Source organism: Saimiri boliviensis, chromosome 16 (assembly GCF_048565385.1).
Source record: "Saimiri boliviensis isolate mSaiBol1 chromosome 16, mSaiBol1.pri, whole genome shotgun sequence".
NCBI lineage: Eukaryota > Metazoa > Chordata > Mammalia > Primates > Cebidae > Saimiri > Saimiri boliviensis.
The window spans coordinates 34,940,385-34,965,446 of record NC_133464.1 but is presented as its reverse complement, the minus strand read 5'-3'; the positions used below and the strand labels follow the sequence as shown (position 1 = coordinate 34,965,446).

Sequence of the window (25,062 nt, the reverse complement as noted above, 5' to 3'; positions counted from 1 at the left end):
ATTTCTCCATATCCTCTGTAGCATCTGTTGTCTCCAGATTTTTTAATGATCGCCATTCTAACTGGCATGAAGTGGTATCTCAATGTAATTTTGCTTTGCATTTCTCTAATGACCAGTGATGATGAGCAATTTTTTATGTTTGTTGGCCTCATGTATGTCTTCTGTAAAGTGTCTATTCATGTCCTTTGCCCACTTTTGAATGGTCTTGTTTTTTTCTTGTAAATCTGTTTTAGTTCTTTGTAGATTCTGGTTGTCAGCCCTTTGTCAGATGGGTAGATTGCAAAAATTTTTTCCCATTCTGTTGGTTGCCGATTCACTCTAATGACTGTTTCTCTTGCTATGCAGAAGCTGTGGAGTTCAATTAGGTCTCATTTGTCTATTTTGGCTTTTGTTGCCAATGCTTTTGGTGTTTTGGTCATGAAGTCCTTGCTGCCTATGTCCTGAATGGTTTTGCCTAGGTTTTCTTCTAGGGATTTTATGGTGTTAGGTCTTATGTTTAAGGCTTTAATCTATCTGGAGTTAATTTTAGTGTACGTTGTCAGGAAGGGTTCCAGTTTCTGCTTTCTGCACACGGCTAGCCAGTTTTCACAACACCATTTATTAAACAGGGAATCCTTTCCCCATTGCTTGTTTTTGTCAGGTTTGTCAAAGATCAGATGGTTGTAGATGTGTGGCGTTGCCTCCAAGACCGCTGTTCTGTTCCACTGGTCTATATCTGTTTTGGTACCAGTACCATGCTGTTTTGATTACTGTAGCCTTGTAGTATAGTTTGAAGTCCAGTAGTGTGATGCCTGCCACTTTGTTGTTTTTGCTTAGAATTGACTTGGCTATGCGGGCTCTCTTTTGGTTCCATATGAAGTTTAAGGTGGCTTTTTCCAGTTCTGTGAAGAAGGTCATTGGTAGCTTGATGGGGATAGTGTTGAATCTGTAAATTACTTTGGGTAGTATGGCCATATTTTCATGATATTGATTCTTCCTAACCATGAACATGGAATGTTTCTCAATCTGTTTGTGACCTCTCTTATTTCGTTGAGCAGTGGTTTGTAGTTCTCCTTGAAGAGGTCCTTTACATCCTTTGTTTGTTGTATTCCCAGGTATTTTATTCTCTTTGTAGCAATTGTGAATGGCAGTTCGTTCTTGATTTGGCTCTCTTTAAGTCTGCTATTGGTGTATAGGAATGCTTGTGATTTTTGCACATTGATTTAGTACCCTAAGACTTTGCTGAAGTTGCTTATCAGTTTCAGGAGATTACGGGCTGAGATGATGGGGTCTTCTAGATATACAATCATGTCATCTGCAAATAGAGACAATTTGACTTCCTCCTTTCCTATTTGAATATCCTTTATTTCTTTTTCTTGCCTGATTGCTCTGGCTAGAACTTCCAATACTATATTGAACAGGAGTGGTGAGAGAGGGTATCCTTGTCTAGTGCCAGATTTCAAAGGGAATGCTTCCAGGTTTTGCCCATTCAGTATGATATTGGCTGTTGGTTTGTCATAAATAGCTTTTATTATTTTGAGATATGTTCCATCAATACCTAGTTTATCAAAGGTTTTTAGCATAAAGGGCTGCTGAATTTTGTCAAAGGCTTTCTCTGCATCAATTGAGATAATCATGTGGTTTTTGTCTTTGGTTCTGTTTATGTGGTGAATTACATTTATGGACTTGCGTATGTTGAACCAGCCTTGCATCCCCGGGATGAAGCCTACTTGATCACGGTGGATAAGCTTTTTCATGTGCTGTTGCAATCGGTTTGCCAGTATTTTATTGAAGATTTTTGCATCTATGTTCATTATGGATATTGGCCTGAAGTTTTCTTTTCTTGCTGAGTATCTGCTGGGTTTTGGTATCAGGATGATGTTGGTCTCATAAAACGATTTGGGAAGGATTCCCTCTTTTTGTATTGTTTTGAATAGTTTCAGAAGGAATGGTACCAGCTCCTCTTTGTATGTCTGGTAGAATTTGGCTGTGAACCCATCTGGACCTGGGCTTTTTTTGGGTGGTAGGCTCTTAATTGCTGCCTCAACTTCACAAGTAAATCACTCCTCAGCAAATGCAAAAGGACGAAAATCATAACGAAGCTTCTCAGACCACAGTGCAATCAAGTTAGAACTCAGAATTGAGAAACTAACTCAGAACTGCACAGCTTCATGGAAACTGAACAACTGGCTCTTGAATGTTGACTGGATAAACAATGAAACGAAGGCAGAAATAAAGATGTTCTTTGAATCCAACGAGAACGAAGACACAACATACCAGAATCTCTGGGACACATTTAAAGCAGTGTCTAGAGGAGAATATGTAGGAATAAATACACACACGAGAAGCAAGGCAAGATCTAAAATCAACACCCTATCATCAAAATTGAAAGAGCTAGAATAGCAAGACCAAAAAAACTCAAAACCTAGCACAAGACAAGAAATAACTAAGATCAGAGCAGAACTGAAGGAGATAGTGACATAAAAAGCCCTTCAAAAAAATCAATAAATCCAGGAGCTGGTTTTTTGAAAAGATCAACAAAATAGACTGCTAGCCAGATTAATAAAAAAGAAAAGGGAGAATAATCAAATAGATGGAATAAAAAACGATAAAGGGGGTATCATCACAGATTCCACAGAAATACAAACCATCATCAGAGATAATTACAAACAACTCTATGCACATAAACTAGTAAACCTGGAAGAAATGGATAAATTCCTGGACACTTGCATCCCCTCAAGCCTAAACCAGGAAGAAGTCAATATCAGTATTTTTTTAATGCATATTCCTAAAGAGCAAGCTCAATTATCTTCTTTCTTCTTTATTCTATATTGTCTTTGGCATAATTTTCTCCTCATAGTTGATAATAATTATAAGAACAAAAAATAGAGTAAATTCTATACAATAAAAACAGGATTGATGACAGACTAAAAATAATTAACAGAACTCTTGACAGTCAAATTAATAATTATAATAACAAACACTTCTATGGCACCTACTATGAGCCTTTGTAGTATTAGTACCCCCATTTCATAAATGAGAAAACTGAGGCACACAAAGTAACTTCTCCAGGGTAACACAGAATGCAAGGTATGGAGCTGGGATAAACCTAGGTAGTGTTGCTCATAATGCATGCGCTTAACCACTATGCTATAGTATAAAGGTCCCTGTGAATCGCTGAGACAGAATTGCAGTTATTAAATAAACAGAAGAGTACTGATGTGTGAAAAGTCCGCCTGTAAATAAAGTTTATATTACCGTAAGAGTATAACTGCATCGAAACTTATTTACTACTCTGTTTTATAAACTGAGATGCTTACCTCCAAATTACATCATATACAGGATCAAGACACACACCAAATCCTTGCAGATCCTCTTGTTCTGAGTCATTAAAAGTTTTACAACTCCCGTCAACTTTATTTATCAGAAGGCATTTAAAAGGAGGGGGTTCTGATATTGAAGCAGGTACCAGGCCTTAAGAAAAAGAATATTTATATATAATTTTAATATATATTATGCTTTTATATTCCCCAAAACCCATAAAGTTAGTATTATTATCTCTATTTCCCAGATGAATAAATGGAGAATGAAAGAGGCTAAGGAACTAAAAAATCTTTAAGTGGAAAATTAAGACTAAAACCTCAGGATGTCTAAATTGACAACACATGCTCCTAATCTCTTTCTATACCACTCCATTATATAATTATTCACAATATCATGGACACAAGTATAGATTGATATCTTGGTCTTCATGAAACTTCAAAGTTTGATTTATATAACCTCCCATAAAAATCAATTTCTAACTTTTTTTTTTTGCAAGAAACAATGCAGAAAAATCTCTTATGGATTTTATTCTACCAGAATTTAGTTTATAGTTTTACCACTGTATAGCTGCCAAAAACTGTGGTTTCTAGATCTCCCAATTATTCCATTCTTTCAGCACACAGACACATACAAACACAGACATTTACAGGATTGTTTAAATTTCTTCGAGCAGAAAGAAAACAAAAAGCTATAAAAGTATATTTCATTATAGGGAAAGATAAACCATTTACTATCAATCATGACAAGAGTTTGGAAGGAGCATTTGTTTATTTCTGGTATTACCTATTATGTGTTTACTGGCAAAAATTTCTGATGTAGCAAGTACATGAGAATTAATAAGTGCTTCATCAATTCGTAAGAAAGTCTGGTCCCCACTTGCACCTATCCAAGTAGCTTTTCTTCCATATTTTGATCCAATGTTAGGCATGGGAGCTGGCTTTGCATTCCAATATGGCACATCCAAAATTGGTCTGCCCAGTTGTCCTTTCTAAAAGATTAAATAAACCATATTAACAATATTGCTGTGTAAACAATCTAATTTTCATAAAATTAAGGAGGCAGTAGATAAAAATAACTCTATGAAACCTTTTTTTTCACTACTTGTTTGGGTTTTTAAAATAAATATAATACCTACGAAATTTGGACCACACATTTATAAAGTAATACAATAATTTCTATTATTCCTGGAAACTCTTCCCTCAATAAAGTGCATAATTAAAAAAAAAAGTTTTAAATATTTTCCAATCAAGAAATATCTCCAAAATACTTTGTCTTCACCTACATTTAAATGAAAAGTATGATAAATATATACAGTATATTAAAATATTAGTATTGCAAATTGTTCATTTAAAAAGTCACTCTGACATTACAAGTTGACAGTATAAAAGAAAGTCACTATTAAACTCATACAATCTGAGAATATTCAAGTAAAAAGACCAAAATAAATACTACAACTGTGAATACAATTAGAAAAATATGTAATGTTTTCAGATGGTATGTCCGTAAGTTTTTCATTTATGTTTTAAAATAAACAGCCCAATCAATGGTAAGGTATGATGTTTTAAGTAAGTAACTATTAACCACTTTAAAAGTATGGCTATCTATAGGGACCTGGTCAGGTAAGTGTTTAATTTTAAAAGTAATAGGAAGTTTCTCACTACTAAGCCAGTAGCTGAAAAAAAATAAAAGAAGGTTGATGTTGACTCAGTAGATATTCCTCTACCCCTGTCTCAGGACCTCTCTACCCCCACAGCATTCTGGAACAAGGGAGCTGAGAGCACTGCAAACACTCTGGTCACATTCTCATCCAACCACCAGGTAACACAGCAAGAAAATACACCCACAAACTGACCGTGGAATCCCTGGACACAACCAGGGAAGGAAACATGGCAAGTACATGATAAGAGAAGCAGCCAAAACATTCAATGTTTATTTCTCACCCTCTGTAAAAGGGTATAATTTTTGACAAAGAAAATAAGAGAGCACAAAAATGTAAACAACAGTTTGGTGCAGTCACTCACGCTTGTAATCCCAGCACTTTGGGAGGCCGAGGAGGGCGGATCACCTGAGATCAGGAGTTCGAGGCCAGCCTGGCCAACATGGTGAAACCTCCTCTATTAAAAATACAAAAATTAGCTGGGTGCCTGTAGTCCCATCTACTCAGGAAGCTTTGGCATAAGAACTGCTTGAATCCAGGAGGCAGAGGTTGCAATGAGCTGAGATCATCACACCACTGCACTCTAGCTTGGATGGCAGAGCAAGATTCCGTCACACACAAAAAAATGTAAATAGTGAGCAAAATATATCATATTCAGGGATATATTCACTTTCAGAGGAAAAATTAGTTATCTTTTTCATTGATTATTGAAATAAATATTTATTCCCTTACTACCAATTAATGCGAAGAAAAGCAGTCCAAAAATGTGGTAAGATAGCTGGACAACTCCGTAAGGACTCAGAATGTGGTTATAAATAGCTAAATTTAAATTCATAAAAGTTCACAACTAGGACTGCTCGGACTGGAAGACAATGACTGTCTGACTTCAAATCTTACCACTCACATAACCCCCTCAAAAGACACAAAAATGTGTGCAAGCAAATCTACAAGTGACTCAAACCTTCAGCAGTATAAAGAGACAGCAGGTGTCGTGATCTCTACGTTTCCTATAAGCAGAAGAAGCCAAATTCCAAGAGGTCTCTCCACCCACCTGCTACTGCAAACCTGAGCATGCGCAGAGCACAAAAGGGGAAGCTCTTAAGAAGGAAAACAGAGGCCTGTGGAGAAGTTAGAAACAGCACAGACAAATGCATCCCCACAAAGGGAAAGTTAACCTTCAGTGCCAAAATACTAAACATGGATGTGAACTGTAAGGATCAGAGCACCAACTAAAGGCGAAGTAAGCAGGACTATTACTCATCTATCAGACTGGCACAAATTAAAGGTATCACAACACGTTCCGTTGGCGATTCTGTGGAAAACAGGCAATCTCATACACTGTTAGTGTGAATGCAAAATACAAGAGAACTACACGTAGGCATTAACCTTCAACCCAGTAATCTCACTTTTAGAAATTTGTCTCAAAGATACACTTCTCACAATATTCATTATTATCATTGCAAAGTAAGCAAATATACAAACATAAGAAATTGTATGAATAAACTACCATATAAACACACAATGGAGTACTGGACTGAGGTTAAAAAACATGAAGAGCTCTATGAACTAATATGGAGTGATTTCTAGGTGATATACTGAAGCAAAAAGGGCAAAGTGCAGAAGAGCATATATAGACTATTACCTTAAAAAAACGAGGAAGGGGAAATATATCTATGTACATACAGTCACATGTCACTTAATGACAGGGATATGTTCTGAAATATGTGTCATTAGGTGATTCTGTGACTGTACGAACATCAGAGTGGACTTACACAAACCTAGAGGGTATAGTCTACTACACACTTAGTGTTATGGTGTAGCCTATTGCTCCTAGGCTACCGCCCTGTACAGCATGCTGGTGTACTAAATACTGTAGGCAACTGTAACTCACTAGTAAGTATTTGTGTATCTAAACCTCAAAAAGGTATAGCCAAAGTATGAATTATAATCTTATGGGAACACCTTAGCGTATGCAGTCCATCACTGACCAAAACACTGTTCATGACAGTATTTTATGCAGTGCATGACTCTGTATGTATACACATAATACATATATAGATACATATTTAATAGTGTGTGTGCATGCTTATTTATCTTCACAAGAAGAAAGACAAGAAGGATAAACTGTAAAACAATGACATTCATTACCTACAAGTGTGGAGTGAAAGGTGTGGGGAGGCAGAAATGTCAGGGATATGAGAGGAAGTGACACCTCTGAGTATACAATATTTGTATAACTTCATTTTTAGCAACATGTAAATGTACTATATATTTTAAAAATGAAATAAAATTTAATCAAAGGATAGGGTGAGGGGAATCTTAAACTGAAACAAATGAGCCCCACTGTATTCCAAAGGAATTGTAATTTCCAATGAACGAGAGAGAGAGAGAGAGAGAGAAAGAGAGAGAGAGAGAGAGAGCACGCGAGCGCGCGCATCCAGGTCACTCATGGACAGTGCTTGACTATATACCTTCAGATGCCAGGAAGGAGCAAGACTGACCTTTCAGTGAGTTTGTTTTTTTGGACTTGAATAGGCAAAGCAAATGTAAAACTATTTAAGACATATTTGGGAACTAAGTGAGAAATAAATATATTGACATTGTTGAAAGATTCTTACTGAGGAAGAAAGAACATAAATATAGAACAGAACCAGGTAAGAAAGAACCTTGTGGGAATGGATCAGAAGTAGAAGTCACAAATGGGCTTATTTCTTTTTCTTTCCTTCTTTTTGAGGCAGGATCTTGCTCTGCTGTCCAGGCTGGAGGGCACTGGTGCAATCATGGCTCTCACTATAGCCTTGACCTCCAGGGCTCAAGTGATCCTCCCACCTCTGCCTCCTGAGCAGCTAGGACCACCGGCACATGCCACCACACCCAGCTAATTTTTTTATTATAGAGAGGGGGTCTCACTATGTTGGCCAGGCTGGTCTTAAACTCCTGGGCCTGGCAAAGTGCTTGGATTATAGGTATGAACTAGCACACCTGGCCTATGATTTCTAAAATACAAACATATACATGGACATATACATATATGCATACTGGAGATACAAAGACGTCCTGTAGCAATGAACACATGTAGTGCCCAGTTGGTATCTATTACTATTCCCCACTAAGAAGAATCGGCGTTCTTGGAGAAATGGCTGATTCTAGGACTGATACAGGGCCTATACAAGATAAACCCTGAACAACTCGTTATGCTGGAAAGAAAAGAAGTGCTCCAAAAAATGAAGGGGCATGTCACAATAATACAAGTCTGAGATAATCTAAGCACCCAAATAATTAAAGATGATAATGAAGAAAATACAAATACCTGAGTCTATACCAATAATAAATAGACAAACAAGTAAACAGGAAAGGAAGGCTCTTGCTTACAGTAAAATGCAAAGTGCCTACTGGGGCTGAAAAAAACTCACCATTTTTTAAACATTAAAGACTAGTTCAAGAACGAATGATCAATACATGCTAAATCTAGGGGGAAATTTTGATGAGAAGTAGGCATCTTAAAAGTGTCAACCTACAAATTGCTTATAGTTGCAAAGGAGAAACAGTACAGAAACCAGACATTTGATCAGGTGATCAAAATGTACATAATCAGTGAGGAACGGATGGACATTCTGTGCCTCCAGATGTGATGCAGCAAGGCAAACACAACATCGCTTACAGAGTATCTTTGCCTTGGTGTACAACCTGCATCTAAACATGAGGACATATCAGAGAAATAAGAATGAGGAGCATTCTATTTTTTAAAACAGTACTATACTCTTCAAAAGTGTCAATGTCATAACAGACAATATATAGCTGTGGAAATGTTACAGATTAAAGGAGACTAAAGACACACGACAGGCAAATGTAAGGCCTGATCCTGGATTGGAGGAAAGACATGCCAAAAATAATTATCGGGTCAATTCACAAAATATGAACTAAAGTATGTATGAGGTAACAGGCCATAACGTATACAAGACATTCTTAAAGGATTCAAGAAAAAAAGATGGTTTTATACACACACACACACACACACACACACACACACACACACACAGTGTGTTTGTGAGAGAGAACAGGCACATGTGCAATAATAAAGCAAATGCTTGATCAGAATGTTAACTCTAGGTGAATCTGGTTAAAGATGTTAACCATATATTCTATGTACTGTTCTTAGTTATGCAACCTTTCTGTAAGTTTGAAACCATTTCCAAATAAAATATTTTAAGTATACATTTACATTTTTAAAAAAATTAAAAGCTGTATACGTAATCCCAGAGACTTAGGTTCTAGAGTTCTTAGCAATTACCCAAGTCAGAAATGGCAGAAGTATATCAGCACAGTCTCACAAAGATTCGTCCTGTTATCTGCTACGCTCAAACTACACGAAATTCTTAAGAGCATTTTCACTCTCTTTAAGCTTTGGTGCAGAGAGAGAGAGAGAGAGAGAGAGAGAGAGAGAGAGTGTGCACAAGCACCCATGTAACAGGCAGACAGACTCAGAGGGTGGAAAAGGAAAAAAGAAAGTATAATTTTAAACAATTAAAGACAGAATTAGCTCTACTGAATGCTTAAAGGACTTTAATCTGAAATAAACATGTCCAATTCTAACAAAGCTGTTAAATTCAATAAATTCTAATACTGAGCTAGAAAGGAAAATTAATTCAAAGAATATCATTCAGGTTTTGTGTGTGTTGGGGATGAAGGCATGAAATATTATGTAACAATTATAATACAAGAATTTCACTGGAACCAGAAAAAACAGCTAACAGAGACAAATTAAAAGGCAATGGTATAATGCAATTTTATTAATGTTTTAAAAATTCCTTACAGAAAAACTTCCAAATGTGAAGACCTGTCCATCCATTAAAAGTACTGCCGTATGGTTGCTGCCTGCAGTGACTTGTGTGCTAGGGCCTGGCAATGCTTGAACAAGTGTGGGACATCCCCTAGGTCAAAAAAAAAAAAAAAAGTAAGTCAATTTCTTACGAGACTCAACTAAAATAAAAACAGTAAGTAAACAATGCAATAAAGAGTAGAAAAGACATAAGGCACTAATAAGAATATTCAATAAACATTTAAGTGCTAAATGCCTATCTCCATTCCAGGTACTAGATAAACAAAGATGAAAAAGACAATTGCTAGCTTAAAGAAGATCGTTAAAAAGATCTAAATTTAATGACCCTAACCATAGACATATAAGTTTTAATATTTCTAAAAACTGCTGCTATATTTATTTTTAATCTGGTACTCTGTATACTGACTGATCTGCTAGAGATCTTTATATTTATTGGATGAAATAAGAATCACGTAATGCCTTAACAGGAATTCAATCCAGGAATTAGATGAAATAATTAACTTTATGATCCTGTTTTCTAACTCTTATCACTAAGCAATAAGTTTAGATCTTAGAATCATAGTTAATGAGTCAAAACATAGTATCATGAGAAGCATTAGAGAAGTGCCTTTAAGCTCAGGCCTGAAAGCTGGACTGGTTGGGTGTGAATCCTGGCTCCCCAACTTAATAGTAATGTGACCAGGACTTTGAACAAATTTTTCATTCTTTTTGTATTTCCGTTTTCTCTCTAACATATGGAGAATACTAACAAACAGTGTCTGCCCCCACAGGGTTCCTGTGAAGAATAAAGAGGTCCATTCATATCAAGTGCTTGGATCAGTGTCTGGCACATAGTTTAATGAATGGTAACTATTATGATAAATGACATCCTAGTATCCTTTCCTACTTTTAATAGCCATTTTTAGTAACCATTATTTGTAATTAGAAAAACAACCATCGTAGAAATATTCCACACATAATAGGCAAGCTCTTCTTTTGAGACAATATAATTATGACACTTTAAATTTTTTAAATTATACAAAATATATGTTTTTAGTGATTACTGAGACTGCCATGAAAAATGAATTGGAAAAGGACAAGACTAGTAGCTGGAAACCTACTTAAGAAAATTTCATAGTAGTTTGGGTAATTTACGATGAAGGCCTTAACTAGGAGCAGTGCAGAGTGAAAGAGACAGTGACTCTGATAGCTATGTAAGCATCAGAAGTGATGAAACTTGGCAGATTATTGATATGGGGCAAGGAAGATTTTTTGGTTTAAGCAACAGAGTAGACAGTGATAATATTCACTTAAGTTATGAGAATGAATGAGATCTAGGAAGCCTCTCTGAGGAAAAGAAGAGATCCTAATTTCCCTTATGAGTCTCTCCTAATACTTTAGATATAGACAGAGGAAGAAGAGCTCACAGACATCTAGAATAAACCACACAGGAAGAAAGAACTCAAGGAGACTCACTGGAAGAATAAGTTTCAAGAGCGGAAAATAATGTACATGCCTAATGTTCTAAGGAGACGTACAAGTCACCACTGGACTTAGCAGAAGGAGGTCTCTGTGGTGGAAGCAGGCAATGCAGCAGCAGATAAGGAGTCAGAGTATCTCTAAGTATCCCAGCGCTATAGGGAAAAAGAAAGGAGAGCCACCAGCTAAAGGAAAAATGAAGCTGAAGAAGAGGATTTGTCTTTTTTTTTTAATGATAGAAATTTGAGGAAGTTTAAAAGGTTGACTCAAGATAAAGATGATAAAGACAAAGATCAGAGAGAAACAGGAAACAAACAGATCTCTAAGGAAAAGGCAGCTAGGTTTCATAGCATGGACACAATAGGTTCTTCTTTCATTATAACATGAATAAAGAAGCAGAGAAGTAGTATGGATACAGGCAGGTTTGCAGAGTTGGTGGGCTAAATAATTTCTTATTTTTGTTACAACATAAATGGAGGTCCTATGCTGAAAGACAGAAACAGGTGAGTGGAGAGTTCGAAGATGCAAGAAAAGGTATGGTGGTAGATGGAACAGATACATACCGAAAGCAGGAGTTTTCAACCTAAATATAAAGGACTTCTAGGAAGTCCATGAGTGAGCTTCAAAAGATCCCCTAAATTTGCAAGCAAACTGTTAAGTGTATATTGTATTTTTCTGGACTGAGACCACACGTCTTTCATCAAACTCTCAAACAGTATGAAGTTAAATAGTTCAAAACTATACAATAGGAGGATTAATGACCATTGTAGAGGGACTGGTTGAATCTATAAATAATGTATCAATCTGCAGAGGTATGGTGATTTATTTCTTTCCAGAAGCTTAAGTGTAGGGTTAGGAAATATAAACAGATTGATCCATGCTTGCAGTTTTATCATGTCCTAGTACCATGTCCAAGAGAGTGGGAAAATTGAAGAAATTGGTAAGAGTATAGGTGAAGAAGTTAAGCAACAGTCTTTAACTTGAGTAGGAAATAAAGTAAAAAAGGAACGAAAAATAGTGAAAAAGTAGAGAGTTGTGGGGCATAAAGTCAAAGGCAAATAAAGTAGGGCTGCATCACAGAAAAAGAAAGCATTATCAGATTACGGATATTTAAACTGGAGAATTCAGAGTTAGAGCTATGCTAGATCCAGCATGGGTTCACAGAACATCCTCTGTGAATGCAGAAGTAAAGATGGAAAGGTAAGAATGCTGTATGGGACCATTCATGTGGACACTAACATCACTCATGTGTATAACAAGACTCAGGGTAAGGAAATAACTCTGAGCCAGATGCTAAATTTTCAATGAATGAAAGGCAGTGACTGAAAAAAGGTAGTAGGTAACAATAGCAGAGTAGAACGAAATGGTCATGTCTCAGAAGAGCAGTAGTTTTTCCACTTGAGGATCTAATAATACGGCTAGGAAAAACAGTGGAAAGAGAAGTGGTTCTCAATTCTGAGTACAAGGAGTTTTTGCAAATGAATAATTGTCATTTCAAAGGGCCATAAGTGGAACTCATGCCCTCACAGACACATCCAGTCCATTGTAAACAAGAAACTGAAGGGATAATTCCTGTAACTGTTTACTCATCTGCAATTTACAAATCACTTCCACACAGAAAATGTGGAATTGTATCACCACTGTGATTACTGTACCACAGATTATCAAAATAACTCCCTGGGGAGAGCTGAAGAGTTTAAAAGATTTTTCCCAAGAATTGGTGGCAGGTCTTCTAGTACACAGTCTTCAAACTCTTTAGATGATAGCAGAGAGTCTATTCATTAAATTACTTGAAAAACAGAGGAAGAACAGAAAGAAAAACTTTCTGTGTATGCAGGTGTGCACAACAGGTACTTTACATACATCATATTAATTCTACAACAATCCTATGGGATATAAAAACTAAGGCTTAGATAAATTAGTTACATCGTTGATAAGAAGTGAAGCAAAAGAGCTGAACCTTGGTTCCAGGTTCATGACTGTGTAGCACATTAGTGCAGAAAGAGGATAGGAGAGCAAGAAAAAGATGAAACTTGGAAACACTGTAAGAATTATCAAAATTCTGCTAGAAAAGAGAATAAAAGCAGCTAAACCATACAGTTTTTCTCCCCCAATTAATAAACATGGTAAAAGAATTTGAAATGCAGAAACTGAAGAGCACACCAAACAAAAGAAACCAAAAAGAGGGTTGGTAGACTCATGTCAAGACTGAATGTATAAAAGTCCTCATAAACCTTTTGACATTCACTTTAAAAAGCATCAATAAGGGCTGGGTGCGGTGGCTCAAGCCTGTAATCCCAGCACTTTGGGAGGCCGAGGCAGGTGGATCACGAGGTCAAGAGATCGAGACCATCCTGGTCAACATGGTGAAACCCCGTCTCTACTAAAAATACAAAAAAAAAATTAGCTGGGCATGGTGGCACATGCCCGTAATCCCAGCTACTCAGGAGGCTGAGGCAGGAGAATTGCCTGAGCCCAGGAGGCGGAGGTTGCGGTGAGCCGAGATCACGCCATTGCACTCCAGCCTGGGTAACAAGAGCGAAACTCCGTCTCAAAAAAAAAAAAAAAAAAAAAAAGCATCAATAGGAACAGCTAACATTTATTGAGTGCTAACTGTGGGCTACGCTCTCTGCCAAATCATCTGTTCATTTCACTGAATTCTCACACAACCTTCTGAGGGAGAGAGGCTTATTTACATTTAATAATCGAAGAAACTAAGACACAAGAAAAGTAACCTGGCCAAGATCACATAGCTACCAAGTGACAGAATCAGGACCCAACACAGACACCAAACTCAGTCATTCTGGCAATATAACACATTAAATAAAGAGAGTATCAATAACATTTTTCCATGTTCATTATCATGCACACAACATTTATCTTAACACATTATTGTGTGCTATATAGTACATTCAGTAAATTCCAGTTAATAGCTCTTGATTACTACAGACTTTTCAAAAATATTCTCCATGGTAACACTTTACTTCAACTAAGCATCTATAAATGTTTTGCTTTGTTGTAGTTGATACATATGCTATAGAATCTTTGCTCCCCCCAAGACTGTTTCTCAGAGTTCTTGATTACTACTTTCCAAGTCCCACAAAGATCCAGACAGACAAGGTAACTGAGTGCTTAAGACTGAAGCAGTCTTGATGAATTTCTCATATACTAGCCACAGTATGTAAGCATGACTACTGCATTATCCATTTTAGCTCTGCCCACACTTCATGTAATCAGTCTTTCAGTTACCACTCAATAGAACCAGGAGTAAAACGTTCCATGTTGGAAAAGAACAACTTTGGGCAGTTAAACAGATTCCACCAGTGTTTAATCTTCTTAAGAAATTAAAGTCACATGGTTGGTAAGAAGTGAAGAGCTGAACCTTGCCTCTACAGGTCCAGGTTCGATGACTATGTAGCTTTTACCAGTCACTACACCACTGTGTGGATCCCACCAATGTTTAACCTTTTTAAGAAACCCTGACATTTTGTTTCAACATTAAATGCTATCATATTTCATGAAGATGATAAACTCAAGTTATTTAAAATACTGAGCATATTGCTACAATATTATCACCAGAGGAAGTCTGGCCTGAAGCTGCCCTACATCTCCTCAGACTTGCAAATCAAAGAATGGTGTTCACTAGTATCACCAGGACCACAAAATAATGTTTTTAGGTAACCTCTTCATTTTAAAAGCTGACATGAACACCTTGCCTCTTGGCAGCCATCACACCTCAGTGCAGTGTGGAAGGATGCTGTGCTCATGCTGCTCATTCTTCTGCGGGCCAAGTGCACAGTAAGATAACATAACCTGACCATAACGTGGCCAGGCTTTCACTATTTCCCTTTCCACTCTGGCAAGACCATGAAATACTGTTATTTGCCAATTATTTTCTAAGATGTGCCCCGTTTGCTGCATACATGAATGAGACCCCATAATGTCTAACTGCAATGCACCTTTCCCAGTTTCTATGGCTCACAAAATAACCACCAGCTAAATAACAATGATAATAGCACTACTGATACAAATAAACTCTCTTCTTCCGTGTCCGAACTCTCAAATGAGAAACAGAACAAAAAGCTGCCATGCTCTTCCCCACAAAGGTTATACTCATCCCTCAGAATCAACAGGGGATTCGTTGCAGGATCCCCCGCAGCTACCAAACTCCGTGGATGCTCAAGTCCCTTATATAAATTAGCATGATATTTGCACATAACCTAAGCACATCATCCTGTATAATTTAAAACATCTCTAGATTACTCACAATACCTAATACAATGTAAACCCCACATTAATGGTTGCTATACTCTATTGTTTAGGAAATAATGACAAGACAAAAACATCTGTACATGTTCAGTATACATGCAATTATTGTAGGTCTAACTATGTTTTTGGTCAAGATTGATTGAATCCATAGATGCAGAAGCAAAAGGTACAGAGGGCCAACTGTAATTACAACACAGATTCACCCTCTGCATCTCAGTAATGTTATTCAATTGCAAAGCAAAATATCTGTTGGCATCTAACACCTGTGACAGTAATTACTCAACACTGTTGATATTATGTCATATCCAACAGACACATTTGATAAGTAATTCTGCCAAAGACATCTTTTGCTCTTTGCAAGCATGATATTTGTCATTAAATATCTGTGATTGTGATAGTTTTACAAACTTTTTGAGAGGAGCATCAATTTTATGTTGCATTTGTGTTTTTAATGAGAAATTCAACTCAATGATATCTCAATCATCTCTTACTACTAGCAACAAAATTCATAAAAGGATCTCAGGACATTCGTTTTCATTGTCACTTTTTATGCAGTGCCCATGGATCTGACCCTGCCTCAGCTCAAAAGGTTGACAGTGGTTCCCATCCCGGATACATATAGAATCTGGGGACCTTTTAGAAAAAACTATGATGCTGGCATCCTATCCAGGACCACTCCCCACCCCTGTCCCACCCAGAAGCCTTCCAACATATATCTCTCAGAAATGCTAGATGTAGAATCCAGGTATGATAGTTTTCCAAATTCCCTAAGTAATTCTAATATACAGTCAGGGTTAAGAATCGCTAGTCTTTACCATATAAATGGCGGAATTCCATCCCTGCTACAATAGCAGGGTGAGTTCAAGATACAGTGAAAACCTTGGATTTTATGTAATGACTCTGTGAAGAGAAGTTCTCTTCTTTCACTGTAAGGAGAAACCATAAAAGTCTCCTTGATTCTGGCACATACACTTTGCTACAAGGAAGAATAAGGCAGAGTAGAAGGTCAAAAAGAAGGTGAGTTTTTGCAACAAAGTGGATTGCTGAGTGAAGTCTGGCTTGAAGCTGCTCTGTATCTTTCTAGATTTCATAAATACTCCTATTTCCATGGTGAGACAGCCACAGACACAGACCATTCAGATTTCCTTCACGACAATCTGTTACAGAAAGTAGAATTAACTATTGTAACAGCCTCAGGTGCTGTCTCTTTGGATGCATGAGGACACTCGTCCCCTAGGATGCTACCAGCTGTGCCTGAGCATGGTGAAGGTATGAACGCTGATCTATTCCTGTCCAACGCAGGACCATTCCAAAGGTATCCTCAGCTTTGGAACACTCCACTGGTCTGGCTTAAACTCTCTTAATGCTGCTATGCTGTAATCTAGACTCCTCCTACCCAATTCCTCCCTTTCTTCTTTCACAGGGATCAAAACCACATCGTATCTGAAGGCCTTCACTGTCTGTGCTAGCCCTTTTCCCCTTTATCTCTCTCACAGGTGTTTTACCCTAATAAATTCTTTGTACATCTAATCCTGTCTTGGCATCTGCTTTCTGGAAGACTTGAACTAATAAAGATAAATGTTCTGTTGCTTTTGACCAAAAGTATTCTGACTGCATTATGTAGAATACAAACTCGGCTGTCGTAATGAAAGACAAAGTAAGAGGGACTTCAAGATAGAAGTTTATTTCTCAGGCATGTAGCATGCAATTTTAAGAAGCTGACGGGGGCAGTTCATGGTGTCAGAGACCCAGGCTATTCCTCTTATACTTCTGCCATTCTCAATACACAGTCTCCAACTAATCATCTCTATGATAACTTCTTTAGTTTCTGCTACCATGTATTCATTCCAAACAGCAAGTTGGGAGGGGAGAAGGGAAAATGGAGAGGTACGCCCTTTCCCTTTAACAGCAAGATTCCAAAGTGGCACCTATCACTTAGGTTCACATGGCCACAACCTGCTGCAATGGAGGCTGAGAAAGGTAATCTTTAGCTGCATGATCATGGCACAAACTAAAACTCCACTACCAAATGAAGTAGGGATATTAGGAAATGACTACCGGTCTCTCTACTACAATTAATTCTTTACTATTTGCAATAAGTCAAAATAGTTCATCAGAGACACTAACAGGTTCTGTTCAAAAATTATTTAAAAGCTTCAATGACTGCATGTTATTAGATGAAAAATTCAAAACAGACATCAGGAACAGGATCAAATCCACTGCTGACCTTTTAAAAAACACAATTCACTGTCTTTTTATTACCATGCACAGCCTTTAAAAAGATAATTGCTAAGAATATAGTAATATTTTGTGATAATCATAATCAGTTTCATATTTAAAATATGTATCAACTTTTCTCCTGAAACTACAAAGTCCTTTATCCCCACAAAAGCACTCAACCACAAAATCTGAAACCGCAAAATCTGAATTCATGGGCCACACTTTGCAAAGCAGTGGCATACTACTATTTTAATTCCAGAAATGTATATTTAAAGAGAGAGAGAGAGAGAGAGAGAGAGAGAGAGACAGAGAGAGAGAGAGAAATAAGAAGGAAAAGAAAAAAGAGGAAAAAATAACCCAGGATCTTCAAATGAAAAGTTAGCAAATACCTGGAGTTGACATCGCCATGTCCTAGCTGCCCATGCTGCCCATAACCAAATGTATAGACATCTCCATTTTCCATTAAAACCACTGAAACCAAAACACATAGCTTTATTTTTTCATTATATGCATTTTACATTTCTCTTACAACTATACTAAAAGCAGTGTAATTTTCATTATTTAAGATTTATAGCACCATTAAAAATAGGTAACTGGTAGGAAAATTTATATTTATTAAGAAATAAATATAATTTGAGTTCTATAAAGTATTTTTATAGGTCATATAAATGTATAATTTTTTCATAATACATACTTTAAAACTCTTACAAATGACATTTAATAACAATTCTTAGTAACATATACTGGTTCAGGGCAACTGTAAAACCTTAATAATCAGTAACTATATATAAAAATATTGTTCTATCTAGGATAGGAGGTCTGCACAATTATATACAACATTAATGAAATGGCAGAACTTTAATGTCTGTTAATGCCTTATCAAATAATATTCAAGGAAGGAATTTAACATTTTTCATTTTTATAAAAGTTGAATGGTACAGCACAGGATAACCCAAATGCCAATAATTTACTAAGGATTTAATTATTTTCTACCCTGTAAGAAAGTAAATTTATTGACACACATTTATCACTGTACATTAACAAAATATGAGAATATGTTACAAATATCACAGTATTCTAGAACTGAAAGAGATTTAAGGGATTATTTCATCTTCCAGAATTTCTTGAATTATAAAAGAAGTCCATAGGAAAACAGACTGGAAGTTAGCTCTCTAGACAAGTACCTGTTCCATCATGCCGCAGTTGTTTAAAGAGATAGTGTAATAAATAGAAAGCTCTTACAGATTTGAGAGATTGCCATACTATAGCTTTTAACACATAGTTAACAGGTTATGTCCGTCAAATCTGAACAGGTAAGTTATTTAGCACAATTGTAAAAATGCAGTTATACCCTAAAGTTCCAGCTGCTACCTGAATGGTGAAATCCACAGCTGACTTGGACTGCCCGGAGCTCACAGTCAAATCGCACAGAGCCTGGAGGGTATGTTGTGATTTTGCTTGCATCCTTTTCTCCTCTTTCTCCACTTCCATCTGTAAGTGTTACAATTTGTGAATAATGAATAATTAAGCCATTACTCAACCTCGAAATAAAAATTTAAATCAGTTTATTATGGAAGAACAAGAGAAAAATGTTAAAAGGAACAAGCAAGAAGAATCTGTAGCTGTTAGAAGTGATAGATCAAGAATCTACCTGCAAAGAAGCAATTCTGAAAAGACAGACTATATACTTCCGTTTGCAAATATCACTAAATTAATAAAAACAGAGATAAGATCTGGTTATGGATAAAACCTTATATAATAAATGGGTAATTAAGTTATAGAAATATCAAACTTTAAAATATAACAGTTTATATGAAAAATTTAGTTTGCATAAAAAATTACTGCATGCAAAGTCATTTAACAATTATTTTAAACTTAGTGATACTGTTAGTACTAGCTGTTTTTTAAAAATTGCTAATGGATTCACAAGTAACTTAGATTTCCTCAACAGATCTTAGAAAGGCTACACTGTCCACCAGTATTGTGAAATTCAACTGAACTTTTACAAATGTATAAAGACCAAAGAGCTTTATTCAATATCTTATAGTTCAATGGCCTATTCTCATTCATGTTTCCTGTGCCACCATCACCTTCAGCCATATTGCTTTGTGGTTTTCTCCCTGTCCTCAACCACCAAACCTTTTTTCTGCTTTCATTCCTTCTTTCCTCCTCCCTTCTTATAATTTCTTCCATTTAGCTTGCTTTAAGTCTTTCTCTATCCCTAGTTTTTGCAATCCAACTTCAAATTTTCCAGCAATCTAATCACAGCAACAAAAATCACATTCCAGAATATAAAAATATTTGTTTGGAATGTGTAAATAACAACAACTTACTTTTCCTAATCACAATGTACTTTTCCTATACATCACTAACATATGACCTTTATATTATCAAGATTCAAATTCCTTGCACACAGAATGAATGTATTATCTGGAAGGAATTTCACAAGTTCAACTAGTCTAAACCACTCTCGAGTGGTACAGCAACTCTAAACAAGTGTGTATTATATGAAGATACATATGTGAATCTATAGACACACACTTTTAATTCTGTATTTTCGTTGTGCATTTTAGAATGTTAAACAGAATAATATTAAATCATTTTGTGTTTATTTTATTCTTTTTTTACCTAACCTTTAGTAACATCCAGGTGAGACAAAACCCACCTACATTATTACTTTTCTTTCCATAACTAAATGACTATGATTTTTAAAACCTTGAAACACTTTACGACACTAGGACAGTAAAATCTCACTAATTCGGAATAACACAGAACAGGTAGGCCTGTGTGGCTTACTGGAAAAGTCTTAATCATACAGAACACTGAAGTAAAATTCAGTTTTGTTACCTTCAAGCAGTACAGATTACAGATTAAACTAAATGCTACAATAAATAGAGTGTGGCTACCTACATTATATTTCAAAATAGGCCAATATTACATTTAAAATGTACCATAAACATAAAAGTCCTTTAACATACAAGAATTAACTGCCGGACCCAGAGGTTGAAGGCACGTTGAAGGAATCCTTCATTTCTTGAGCCCTTGGTTTGAAAAGCTAGTGATTTTAGACAGGTTTTCCCTTATAAGTATGACCCTGAAAATTCAGAGGAAGAAATTATTTTGAATTTTTTACTCAAAAAAGATCACAAATACTGCATCTCAAGTATCATAAATTCAGAATTAGTGAGAAGTTTTACTACAATAGGATGAAGAATATGATTCCTCTTCTGCTAAATTATCTAATGTGGGTTTGCCAAATTAAACCAAAGAATGGATGGACTAAAAAGAAAAAAACATCACAACATTTAGTTTCACTCCATCCAAAATAAAATATACTCAGTTTAAAGCCTCCTCATGTTGGAAAGATAGTGGAATGTTAAAATATATGCAAAGGCCTACACACACACACACAAATATGTATCTTCCAAACGCTATTTAATAAGACACTAGATGTAAAGAAATTTTACAGCTTTATTTCAATTGGTAAAAATGTCTAATTAAAACCAAATGTGATTTAACATAGAAAACACATTGTGTTCATATGATTCTGCCAGACTTAATCAAACATTTCAAGTATCATTCCACTTTACATAAACGTATTGATACCTAGTTAGAAGGTATTACCTTTGAATTTAGCATTTTGTCTCCTCCTTTGAGGAGATTAAATATAGGCATAAATCCCACAATAGAGACATAGCATTAGGGAAGGAGATTTTTAAAAAGGTTGGTAATTTACTGAATAAAAGCACAATGACTAAAAGAGTAGCAGTTATTATTTAGAAGTCAAAATAATACTAGAAACATTTTGTTCACTGAAACAAACTGCATATGTACAAAACAACTTCTCAATTATTACAGATGGTAAAAATCTTACAAGTAAAAAAATTGAGATGAGGGTCTTAATCATTAGCAGCAGTTAACAGAAAAAAATATATATATATACATACTCATATATATATACATATATATATACACACTCATATATATATATATATATATATATATACATATGGTATTTGGTATTTTGGCCACTTATTAAGTACCTTTTTTCTTTGACAAACTTCAATTAATGTCTAAGTTACAGGAATTTAACTCAATTTTTTGAGTTAAATTTAACTCAATTTTTTGATTGAGTTAAATTCCTATAACTTAGACATTAATCGAAGTTTGTCAAAGAAAAAGGGCACTTAATAAGCAGCCAAAAATTTAGTGCAAATTTAAGAACCAGCAAGTGGATTCGGCCAGATTACTTCTGCTCAAGTCGAGTGTGGTAGTTCACACCTGTAATCTCAGGACTTTGGGAGGTCAAGAAGGGCAGATTGCTTGAGCCTAGGAGTTCAAGACCAGCCTGGGCAAGATGGCAAAACCCTGTCTCTACTAAAAATACAAAAAACTAGCCGGGTGGTGGTGAATACCTGTAGTCCCAGCTACTTGGGCAGCTGAGGTGGGTGAATCATCTGAGCCTGGGAGGTCAAGGCTGCAGTGAACTGTGATCATGCCACTGTATTCTAGCCTAGGTGATAGAGTGAGACCCTGTCTCTCTCTCTCTCTCACACACACACACAAAATCTGTTCAAGCTCATTATTCAGTAAAGTGTTAAGAGCAGCAATAAGACCTAAGCTTAGATCTATATAAAAAAATTACACATTATCTGTCAATAAAAAAAAAAAATTGACAGGTGTGAATAATCTTATAATTAGCCATTTAAGTACGAGCACATCTGTACTTTCCCTAAGATAAATGTGGTGTGGGTATGTGTGAGTGTGGACCATGTAATACTGAAACTACAATAGCTACGAAGCCTTGGCAACTATGTAACTAAAATATTGGATGTATATACACATTTTATATAATTACATACGCATATTTGTATAACAGAGAAAAGGCTGAGCGCGATGGCTCAAGCCTGTAATCCCAGCACTCTGGAAGGCCGAGGCGGGTGGATCACGAGGTCAAGAGATCGAGACCATCCTGGTCAACATGGTGAAACCCCGTCTCTACTAAAAATACAAAAAATTAGCTGGGCATGGTGGCATGTGCCTGTAATCTCAGCTACTCAGGAGGCTGAGGCAGGAGAATTGCCTAAACCCAGGAGGCGGAGGTGCGGTGAGCTGAGTTCGCGCCATTGCACTCCAGCTTGGGTAACAAGAGCGAAACTCCATCTCAAAAACAAAAACAAACAAACAAAAAAAACACAGAGAAAAAAGAGGGTTCAGTATCTAAGGGACTCTAACTTCTAATTTTAATTTTTACTAAAATCTATACTTTTGGAAGGTAATCCTACAGTCATGCATATCACAGAAACTATCACATGCATATCACAGAAACTATCTGAGCAAAATCATTAAAACAAATCAGCATGAATAAAAGTAGTTGCAATTTACTAAGCACTTGCTGTGTGCCAACTGAACACAGTAAATGGTTAAATACCACAATGAATGAGTGCTTGGGGTATTGGAACCTAAGAACTTGGACTGGAATCTTCACTCTACCATTTGCTAGTTATTGTAAGACAACTGGACAATGGACCTTTTGGTTTTAGCTTTCTTATCTATAATATAGCAACAATGGTATATAACTCACCAGGTTGCTATGAGAATTAAGTAAAATAATATATGAAAAATGCTCAATCAATATTTACTATTGTTGCTTTCTTTAATGAATACGGCAATCCCATGACGTAGGTATTCTTATTCATTCTACAGATGAAAAAAACTAAGGCTTGAAGGGTTAACGGATTTAGTAACCAGCCCAAAACCATACATGGTAGAACAAATCTGGCGTTTAATCATAAATAAGGCTCATGCATTTTAACACCACCAAATGGTTAAAACCTTAAATCTTTTGTAAAAATAAACTACGCATTTAATAAATTTCAAATAGTGTATCTTTAAGATAATTCTGAAAAAGAAAATTAAAAATCTGATTGAAAATATTAAAGCTAGTATTCATGAAGGATTTGTATGTGCAAAGACTATATATGTGTATGTGCAAAGACTACACACATATATTTTAACTACACACATATATTTTAATCTTCATAGCAACACAATCAGTTAAGAATTACGATTTTCACTTTTAAAATAAGAAAACTGAAGCCAAAGAGATTAAGATATTTTGCACAGTCATGTAGTTATAGTAAATGACAAATTTAGAAACACAATTGAGGCCTAATTCCAAAGGCTATAATATTTTCATCATATCATACCATTTCCAAACAGAAAGTAAGTGTAAAATAGACTCAGGTGTTTATCAGTGTGCTTTTGGATTTTCACATCAGTCATTTTAAAATAGATATTAGGACTATCTCTGAAACAATTCAGATGTTCCTAACTAGGTATACTATCTAACATATTTTTCTATGTAAAGTACTGAACAGCTGAAACAAATGTTAATTCAGTTATCTGTTTCAAATATAGCTTATAGAGATATTTTAGAATAATTTACTATATTTAATACGAGATTTTACTGATTCAGTCTATATATTCAATTTTGCCTTTAGTCAATATCTGTCTATATAGGATAAATTCAGTGACCTCCTCTGAATTTTCTCCAATCACCCAGTTCTCTAACTTTCCATCTTAGAACTTACTCCTGGTTAACAATAAATCCACAGTTCTTAGTCTCCATACACCCTCCCAAAAAAGTCACAGTCTAAAAAAATTTAATCATCATCCTATAATTTGTACCACCATAATTAAATGTAAGATAGAGCATAGCAATCAATACCATGAACTTCTCAGCAGATAAACTAGAAGATTAACTGGGTAAGGTGAAGAGAAAAAGATATATAGAAAAATACTTAATAAAAGACTATGAAAATATGTACAGGTTGAGCATCCTTATTTGAAATGCTTGGGACCAGGAGTGTTTTGGATTTCAATTTTTTTTTTCAAATTTTGGAATATTTGCATATATGTAATGAGATATCTTGGGGATGGGACCCAAGTCTAAACATGTAATTCATTGACATTTCATATATACATTACTCACATAGCCTAAAGATAATTTTATGCAATATTTTAAATAATTTGGTGCATGAAAATTTGTATACCCAGAGGTATCAGAAAGCAAAGGTACCTCAGCCACCTACATAGACAAACTGTGATTGTTTGGCATCACCATCGCGCTGTGCATGGAAAAGTTTTATCACAGCTGAGGGGGCTGAGTTCATTTTTCCCTCAAGGACACTGAATAAGCTGTGTACTGGGAGTGCAACCTGTCACAGGAGGCCAGGTGTGGAATTTCCCACTTGGGGGCTTTGTGTTGGTGCTCAAAAAGTTTCAAATCTAGGAGTATTTCACATTTTCAAAT

At 35.9% G+C, this 25,062-nt stretch overlaps 1 protein-coding gene across 13 annotated transcripts in view; it reads right to left on the bottom strand.

Moving 5' to 3' along the window:
* The window catches only part of MYCBP2 (MYC binding protein 2), a 281,569-nt gene that overhangs the window by 160,640 nt on the left and 95,867 nt on the right, over positions 1-25,062 (bottom strand). For 12 of the 13 annotated variants that reach the window (XM_074387566.1, XM_074387567.1, XM_074387568.1 and 9 more), the window contains 5 exons: positions 19,119-19,238; positions 18,137-18,218; positions 9,774-9,891; positions 4,087-4,291; positions 3,300-3,453 (listed from right to left, as the gene is read on the bottom strand). In XM_074387566.1, coding sequence (XP_074243667.1) covers positions 3,300-3,453; positions 4,087-4,291; positions 9,774-9,891; positions 18,137-18,218; positions 19,119-19,238 — 679 coding nt within the window. Of the gene's footprint in view, positions 1-3,299; positions 3,454-4,086; positions 4,292-9,773; positions 9,892-18,136; positions 18,219-19,118; positions 19,239-20,725; positions 21,691-25,062 lie in introns of those variants that run through there. The other variant, XM_074387576.1, reaches the window with a different exon arrangement.